Here is a 10,135-nt window from a genome sequence, read left to right on the forward strand (position 1 = left end):
GATAGAGTATGAGTCGGAGGTATGATTTCATATCTCATTTGGCCATTAAGTACATCTTGACGGCATCATAATGGCCTTGGAAGTCAAAAATACAAAATTGCATATTATGACGTCATTGTATTTATGGAAAATGTAGTGTATTTCTCTCAATATTCATCGATTCTCTTTGAAATGTCGATATGTTGTAGATAAGGCAATTCTCTACAAGATCACTTTTCACTAAGTTTCATTTTAATGAGGTCATCATAGTACAAAATTCAATTAAAGGCCACATGTCAGAATTTTCGTCATTTGCGTGTTATGTCTATGGAAGGTGAATTTCGTTCACATCATGAATCTGCATGGCATTCATCTATGAGCACTATCTATCTTATGTGTGCTCTGTTTTCTCCCAAATTGGGGTATGTTATAGCTGAGACCATGGGCTATAAAAACGGTGCTTTTAGTTTTTTGATCAGATGATGAGATCATATCACAATTTTCAGTTGAATGTTGAAATGATGAATATGTCACGTATGTCCTATTTGTGAAACTTAAACGTTAGCAGTGTCCTCGTATTGAAATTATGTAAGGAAACCCTTTTACTTTCTAGACTGTACTCTCAGACACTATTGAGTGACTGACTGACATCTTTTTTTCTCTGGTAATAAAATACATAAAATGAGCGTTATAGAGAACATGAGCATTCGGCTACATTAATAACCCACTCTGTTCTCATTGTTCATTTCCTATTCAAGACTTGAATAATGACGAACTTCATTCAATATTTGGTAGTAATACTACAGATACTTATACTGATATCAATGATTTAAACTATTTATCCGAAAAAGAATATGAGTTTCATTTCAGTAGGTTTCTGAACTGTAAATATTATATTGATGAGGATTTTACGACTGAATTCAGTAACATTAACTATCATTTTTTAGTATTTTACATTTTAATTCGCGTAGTTTAAACATACATTGTAATGCTTTATCCAATTTCATCTGTACTTATGTATAGAAACTTGGGTTAATGATAGTACGCCACTATTATTCAATGTATCCGGTCATTCATTTATACAATTTAATCGCCAAGTACAAAAGAGTGGAGGTGTTGGTCTATTGGTCGCTGACAATTTTGAATATGAAATACGCAATGATATATGTATATTATACCCATCATACAACTATGAATCACTGTTTATTGAAAGCAATTTCCCTGTCGTTGAAAATGTTTTACAAAAAACACATACTGAACATAAACAGGTTTATATAATGGGAGATTTTAACATTGATCCCGTGAAATTTACTGGCAATGCTGTATGTAATTTCTTGAGCGAAATACATTCAAATCTTTGTATTCCTTTAATTGACAAGCCTTCAAGAAAGACTGACGGATCAATATCCCTCTAATCCACATTCTTTATACAGTGACAGTATATATCCATCCGATATTTAAAGATTTTATTTTCAAGCAACTAGTGAATCTCACGTCGACAACTCAAAATGATCGCTAATGTATTCTCACACTTTTCATTTACGCCGGGACATCGTGACGTCATACACTATACATTTTTAATTATTCAGGCATAAGCTCTTATTTATCAATTATATTTTCATTTCTTTGAATAAGAAAAAAATCGTCAAAATGCGTTCTTCATGATGTAAATTAGAGTCAAAGGTGTAACTGGTTACTGCACAGAGTCAATGGTCATATATTGTCTCAATCTATCTTCCCTATATCCATAATGATCAAGGGATCGACACAATTTAAACTTGACATATGGATAGATCATTATGGGAAGAGCATTTTATAAAATAATATGATATCGTGTAATGCATTCTTTGTTATGTAAACCAATATCATACGTATCACCTAATTCGTCTAAGTGACGAATTAAAGTCTAGTATTTATTTTGTGTCTGTATAGAAGAAATTATTATTATTCTTCCTCAATTTTGTTCGCAGGATATCTCAAGAATGACAAAAGCCATTGTCATGAAACTTTAAATGATGATAGATCTTAGTCTAACTTAGAACTGCATGACTTTTCAAAGACTCAAAATTATCGTGACGTCATCCAGGCGCCATTTTGTAAAAATCAACTTATGATCATATCTTCATAACGGAAAGTAATTTTTCATTCATGTTTATCATGAATAAGATCAATATACTTCCGGTCAATTTCAGATAAAAAAACGTGCGCAAATCCGCGCGTACGCGTTCTTGTGCGCGTTTACGTGCGCGCACAAATTAAAATGCTCCAAATCATCCCAAATTTTTTTTGCATACGTTTCAAGCCATATGGAGCATTTGACAAAAAATCACTCAAACGCGCATGCGCGCGCGTTTTTTGCGCGTTCTGGCATTTGCAACATATAATCGCAAAAATTTCTCTGTCATCATGTTTGGCACAATTTTCCAAGCATTTTGATACCATGTTCATCTCTTTATCACTATTAATAACGGAATGAGCGTCCGTTCAATATAAATATCCGTGTGCCCGAGCTCATGTATTACATAGTATATATGGGCAAAAACATGCCTATAAAAAGTCCATTGGGATGAATAAGGACTGCCAAGTTTTTTTCACATTTTGATAGAGTATGAGTCAGAGATGTGATTTCATAGCTCATTTGGCCATTAAATACATCCTGACGTCATCATAATGGCCTTGGAAGTCAAAATACAAAATTGCATATTATGACGTCATTATATTTTTTGAAAATTTAGTGTATTTCTCAAAATATTGACTGATTTTCTTTCAAATTGCGGTATCTTGTAGCTTAGGAAATTGCCTACAATATGAATACACACTGCTTTTTATTTTATTGACGTCATTATAGTACAAAATTCAATTAAAGGCCACATGTCAGAATTTTCTCAATTTTGCGTGTTATGTCTACGGAAGGTGAAATTCGTTCTCATCATGGATCTACATGACATTGATCTTTGAGCACTATCTAGCATATTTGTGCTTGATGTTCTCCAAAACTTTGATACGGCGTAGCTAAGCAAATTATCTATAAGAATGATGTACAGCATTTATCATTTTGATGACATCATCATAGTGAAAATTTCAATTAAAGGTGACAAGTCAGAATTGTCTTAGTTTGCGTGTTAGGCGACTTTTTCTGAAATCCTGATTCTACAAATCTCTATCGAATACCGGAAGGGGGCGCTATACCACTCTTAATCATGGTCTTTATCGTATTTATGATCATTATCATTAGATCATCATCGGCACACTTTCATGATAACAAAATAGCACGTATCACCTAATTCGTCAAAGTGACGAATTAAAGTCTAGTTCTCATTTGTTCTTTTGCAGTACCAACTGGACAATGGACATATATATCAGGAGTGCAAAACGTGCGGTATTTAATGTCAACCTTGGACACAAGCTATTTCAATGCAAGGGATTATTGTCATCAAATAGGTGGACGGCTTGCTCAGTTGAAAACATCAAATATTTATGTAAGATGTGTTTTGTCGGACCGGTTAAAGCATACAAAGCCACAAATAATCGCTTTCATGCAATGACTGTACATGATCACTTCTGATTAAGCTCATTATTTATAAAGAAACAGGCCTCCTACACAGAGTTCATATTTCAAATGGGTTGCTCTAATGTATAACCCATATCTAAGTAGATTTCAAAGCTACAAAAGAAGAAACGAATTAAAGGAGTCATTATCTTATTAGAAATAAAGCGTATAGAACTTCCCTAAACTTGTGTAGTTTATTCCTAATCTTTAGAATATTCAACATGGATACATGATGTTTGGAAACATGTCATCACCGAGACGGTAATCAACCCAACCCTTTTCTATCATCTATTTATTTTATTTTGTTATCAATATTTGAATTTGTTTCGGTTGATTTGATAAAATAAACCAAGGACAGTCTTTTGCTGCATGCCATGTTTTTGTTAATGATACAGTTCATTTCAATCATCCACGATGTGATTGTCACCGGAGCATGTGTCTTCCAATCGAATATCAAAATCCATTTATATCAAGGTCTCCTTGGTCATATTAATTGCTATTTGTGTACGTTTTCGAATATAACTACTAGTTCCAATTTTTCATTCATATCGAGAAAGTCAATATAAATACTTTTTGTTAAAAATGTTTTTCGTGATAATACAGTCAGCAGTGAAAAATCGATTTGGAAATATTGGAGACGGAAGATTTTGGTTTGGGCTTGATGATCTGAGCAAGGAAGGTACTTTCCGGTGGGCTGATGGAACGCTGTTAAGAAATACAGGGTAAGATCATATTTTATTCTCTCTCTCTCTCTCTCATTCTCTTCCCACCACCCCCCCCCCCTCTCTCTCTCTCTAGCTCTCTCTCTCGTGCATTTCAAGGTAGCCCTTAAACCGTACCTAGAGCTTCGGTTGATTTTTGTTGCCTCTATATCTGCACTTTCGCTCGTTTACCCCAAAACGATGGGCACCAATCAAGAGATAAATAAACTAACCAAGTCCAGTCTTAATTAGTAATTATGACAACTCGTTCAACAGCGGTATAGATAAATCTAGCACTGGAAACAGTTCAAAAATCTTGAAGCCTCTGGTACATGTATCCCATGATAGATACTATATGGGAGATTATTTGTACGTTTGTCGAAAACAAATAGTTACGTTGTTAACTTAACTCTTGTAATCGGGCATTATTGCAATCGGGAATTATATATACTTAACTTATGATTCCTGTCTTCATAAACATATTAATTATCATGTGTCAGCCAATGGTAGCTGAGGCTGAAAGCCCTCTTCGTCACCAGGTGTTCCTTTCCATCTCTAAAAATCTAAAAATCCAAAGTATGTTGAATGGTGGGCATAGGGTTGTATAGGGCGTTGACGTGTGTTTGGGTATATGGCAGCATCTAGCAGTTAAAATCTGTCTCAGCTTTGCTGTTACGTTGTTTGTGGTGATCTTGCCATAATTATATCTGGGCCTTGATCCCATCGTCTCCCAAATTGCCCCCACATGATCTCTAACATGAAGATCTACCCAACAAAATATGGTACTAAAAGAAGCGAGAAGAGTCATTTTACTGGAAAACATATTTACAGCTAAACATGAAACAATTTATTTCCTTCTGACGTTTACTATTGCGTAGTATGAGGCTAGGAACTTTTCCTGTTAAGCCACCTTCGCTGTTTAAAAAGAAAAATGTATTGTTCTGGGTTGTTTTACTAAGGATATAGCAGTTCTGCTAGTTTAAATATGTATGGTATGTACCTTTTTTTTTGGGGGGGGGGGGTAAAAATCCAATATGAGCTCATTCATTACATTTTATTCACCACAACTCTGACAGTACTACAAATTATTTTGTAACGTATGCAATATCACGAAGCTTTCATTACTTCCATTTTGTAGATTCATTGCATGGACTCCCGGTGGCCCAGACAATTACAAAGGGGACGAACAGTGTGTAGAAAATCGAAAACGCGGCTGGAATGACCTACTCTGCAACAATTCACATAGGTTTGTCTGCGAGAAATCAGAGGGTATGCCATGTAATTTAAATATCAACCAGCTAATTTGATAGTGATGAACTGTGACCTAACTTTTCTATACTTACTGAGGTGTCTACACTCTAAAAAAAAAGGGTGCAAAAAAGGGTGCAAAATAAGAGTTTGCACCCTATGTTACCTACTGAAGGAAAAGGGGTTAAAAAAAGGGTGCAATATAAGATTTTGCACCCTTCCCACAAAAATGAACCATATCGCCCAAAACAGTGTGCAAAATAAAAGTTTGCATATTACATGCATATTCACGATAACTTTACACGTGTTCACATACAAATACGTTTGTCATGCTTTGTTAAAGGAAACCGAACCCCAAGTAATAACTTTACTTACTCTGGGAGATTTATTATATTATTGCCCATAAATCTACAAGATTCCCCACCAAAGTGTATGAGAAAGGAATAAAGCTAAAATAAAGTACAGTTTCCCAGCACGACATGGGCATCGCCATTTTCGTGATAATGTGACGTACTATGCGAAGTCGTAAATGTATTCTAATTTATGGATGCTTCATTCCCAGACGTGTGTGGTGATGAGGCATTTCATTCACCTGCTATTATCCTTTGTACTATGATTGCCAGAACGCAAATTGCATAAATAAGTTAATGCCCTTCTGGGGTAAAGGTTTCTCATAAATGAAAACGATTTGTCAACTGCTACAATGTAGTATTTATAAATGAATTTTGTTACAATTGTGCCCCTGTTATTTATTTTCACCTAATATATTTTCTATCATCTCAGTTATTTTTTTTTTCATTGAAAAGTAAAGGTTTCGTTATTGATTTAAAAATTATTTCCTACTAAAACTTAGTGCATGATACATGTACATCTTCATCAGGTACGTCACATTTTCTAGAAAATGGCTGCGCCCATATAATGCTGAAAGGCATCACATCATGCCAGGAATATCTTCATTTATATATATCTTGTACATTTTCGAAAGGAATATTGTACATCAAAAGGCAGGAATACATCTCATTTTTTTTCAAAATACTTACACTTATTCTTTGGGTTTAGGTTTCCTTTAAGCAAATTATGACAATGCACATCAATTTTGTGATTTCTATTTTCCTTCGGCAATCATTAACCAATAGATTATTTTGCCTGATCATGTTACAATTACATTCACGTTTTAGCAATGGATACATGTATATTGATTATATGATTACTAACCAAGAAACAACATGCATGTTTAATATGTATTTGTGTACGAGCAAATTTCAGGAGTATTCCTCGAGTATGGGTGCAGGATTGCACCTTTTAAAGGGTGCAGGATTGAACCCCTAAAGGTGCTGTTATTACATCGGTTTGCACCCCTAATGGAGCAGCATTGAACCATTAAGTGAATTAAAGTGTCTCCTAAAAGGTGCAATCTGGAACCCTCTTAAAGGGTGCAGGATTGAACCCATAAAGATGCTGCTAGTGTTGTATCAGTTTGCAACCCTAAGGGTGCAGGATTGAACCATAAAGGGTACTAACATGTCCCCTAAAAGGTTCAATCTGGCACCCTTTTAAAGGGTGCAGGATTTAGCCCCTAAAGGTGCTGCCAGTGTCGCATCGGTCTGCACCCCTATAGGCGCACACTTGCACTATTTTTTCTTAGTGTGTAATGAAGCTATGAGTAAAAAAAAAATACGCCATTCTTGTCCATAATCATGTTAACAGCAATCAAATAAAATTTTATTACGTAAAGCACAACCATCATTGGTCTCAAACATCAGATGAATTCGATGACTGAGCTAACATTCGTTTTTTTGTCTGAACTTTCTTCTTCTTCTTCTTCTTCTTCTTCTTCTTCCTCTTCTTTTTTCTTAGACGCAAATTAGTAAGCTCTGCTAGCAAGACGAAATAAAGAATATTATACATGTACTAGAGATCTATATTTGAATTACGACTTGGAAGTTACTGTATGGATGGATCATGTATCGCTTGTATACATTGACCACTGGACTCTGTCATTACCATAGACATAATGCAAGGACAATCATCTTCCCTTTTTTTCTGATAATTTCTCTACTCAGCCCCACCACTCCATGTACTTGCCATGACGTCAACACCTTTCGGGAGTTCGGGAGCTACTCCACGTTTCTCATGCATACTCAGCCCTCCTGACAACACAGAAGACTCTGTAACCTATACGGAGAGAGTAATTGTACAGAGCCTCACCACAGAGGGGTATACACTGGACGTCCCGGGCACGAAAATAACTCAGCCTGGTGGATTAATACAGGATCTACCTGGTGATGTAACATCAGTTGGAGTTTATAAGTGCTCGAGTACATCAACAACTTATGGTATTTCAACATCGGCAGATGTAACAATTCTCTCAAAAGACAGTAAGTATAATTCAAATTGAGCGAAGATTGTTTGAGAATAGGACTTACACAATAGTACATAACTTTAAACATACCTTAGGCTTAGCACATGTTTTTCTTATTAAACTTAAGGGCATTCTGTGTCTTTAAATGTTTTTAGCAAAAATATGGCGCCATATGAATTGTGTTAAGCATTATCATCATAATCGGCGTCGTTGTCGTCGTCTTAATCATCCTCACCACTGCATAAAGCTCATCCTTATGACAATTCAAATTTCGAAACTTAATTTTCAAACTTTTCTATTTTTTTTTCTTTTCTTTTGTTGTCATTGTTGACTGATTGGGGGTGAGTTTTTACACATTCAGAGGCGAGACATTGAAATGCAAATCGAGATTCTGAAAAGCAAAACCATGTTTAGAATACAATTAGCATTTTATGAGGTTTCCAGTTCTAATCATTCAGACAATTTATGAAAGATCTTTGGTTTAACTCATTATTAATCATCTCTTATCTATACTTAATTCTTATGGTTTCAAGTCCTTTTCACTTCTTTCTTCCTTTTTTTCCAGGACATTTTCAACCAACTGACGGCCGTCTCACGAAAACGATTTATCCAGGGGACAATATCACACTCTCAGTTTCTACCACGGATATGTACACAGCAGGTGAAGATGAAATCCGATGGAGGACCTTCTCAAACCTTGCTGAAGGATCTTTGTCTCCAGAGGGGGACGGGGCTCTGACCTATGCCATTCGATCGGCAACGAAGAGAAATGCTGATATTTACGGAACGTTTCAAAACGACATGGTTGAAAATCTAATGTACAGCTTGATTCGCGTCATTGTCAGTGGTAAGATTTTGTTTTATTCGTTGCATTGTTCTGATATTCTAAACATTGTATAAATAAACTACCTGTACATGTATACCAAATGTTCTCTGGATTTTCGCTCCCTTCTTAAAAGTTTCCTTTTATTATGATTGGAAAGTTATAATATGATCTGGAGGAATTACGTATTTAAAGAAAATAAGTTGAATTTTAAACAGTGTATTATTACCAGACGTCTATTAAAGATAAGGTAAGCTCTGGTCATGCGATTGCATTGTGACAGAAAAGGTGTGGAATGGATCAGAAAGAGTTGATCATGTAGCTTGTAAGTATTGGTGTGTTCTGGAGTCATCAAAATCATAATACATTTGACCCAGTCTTGGTAAAGTAACAAGCTGTACACAGAAAGATGTATATGGGACTACACAAATGGTGACGGGCCTACTTACCTTCATTTCCTTATCTTTCTATGCTCATTACTCCAGTATACATGTTCTACCAAAATTGTTTGACAAATGACATTTATTTGTAATCTTGAACATTCAGTGTAACTTTCGTATGATTCTGTGAGAATTCATTTTCTTTTCTACCATAACACAATTTTACCTTTACCTTTCAAGGTTTCTTGAACATTACAATTTGCTGGAACTGAAGAGCTAAATACACGTCGAAGATTTCCCTGCGTAAAGTAAAAAAACATTGTAACACTGTATTTTGTCAATTAGCCCTATCCCCAATCTTTAAAGATTCAGCCAAACATTATGCCACTTTGATTCCATTTTATTCCTATAGATTGTCCACGTGGCCGATGGAATATCCCATCCTGTGACCGTCTGTGTGATAATTGCTACAATGGAGGGATTTGTCACCCTCAATCAGGAACCTGTATCTGTCCTCCAGGATTCATGGGCAAAAACTGTCTGACTGGTGAGACGTCCAAATATTTCTCTACGTAAAAGTAAACACATTAGTATTGACATATATTACAGCACGAGTCCCACTTTCCTCCTGACCCCATGACAAAGAAACTAAAAGCCGCAAAAAAAGTGTTTACTACTTATATGTGATACGCAATGCTATATATTCACACACATACACACGCACACGCACACCGAATCGCACTCGCACTGTTCCGCCCTCACCACCATGCAGTTTCATTGCAACTGAAGCTTGCCATGTTGTGTTTGAATGATATCGCTCGCTGTTCAGTCATTTGGGCTTTTGAGGGAGATATGAGAGACCACATATTTGTCTTGATGTAACTTGAGTAAATGAGATTTTAAAAATAATATTATACACGTTATGTATAACTCAATTATTATCTGTTTTGATATAATTTTATGCGATCGACAAACTTGTAGCCCTTTAATAATAAGTATTTTTTCTCAGTTCTAAGGTTTACCGCTTTTGGGGGCCTTTGGGGGGGGGGGGATTATGGGGTACCATTGTATGGATAAAAGTATTTTAAAAAA

The 10,135-nt window shown here is 35.6% G+C and overlaps 1 protein-coding gene across 1 annotated transcript in view; it reads left to right on the top strand.

The window, feature by feature from the left end:
- Window positions 1–9,619, top strand: part of LOC115918767 (macrophage mannose receptor 1-like) — a 30,590-nt gene extending 20,971 nt beyond the window's left edge. Inside the window, exons 5-10 of the mRNA XM_030989766.1 lie at window positions 3,313–3,458; window positions 4,133–4,251; window positions 5,369–5,499; window positions 7,542–7,856; window positions 8,406–8,687; window positions 9,456–9,619. Of these exons, the coding sequence (XP_030845626.1) occupies window positions 3,313–3,458; window positions 4,133–4,251; window positions 5,369–5,499; window positions 7,542–7,856; window positions 8,406–8,687; window positions 9,456–9,619 (1,157 nt within the window). The remainder of the gene's footprint in view (window positions 1–3,312; window positions 3,459–4,132; window positions 4,252–5,368; window positions 5,500–7,541; window positions 7,857–8,405; window positions 8,688–9,455) is intronic.
- The last annotated feature ends 516 nt before the right edge of the window (window positions 9,620–10,135 follow it).

This window comes from Strongylocentrotus purpuratus, unplaced genomic scaffold (genome assembly GCF_000002235.5).
Source record: "Strongylocentrotus purpuratus isolate Spur 01 unplaced genomic scaffold, Spur_5.0 spur5_contig_842, whole genome shotgun sequence".
In the NCBI taxonomy this organism is placed as follows: domain Eukaryota; kingdom Metazoa; phylum Echinodermata; class Echinoidea; order Camarodonta; family Strongylocentrotidae; genus Strongylocentrotus; species Strongylocentrotus purpuratus.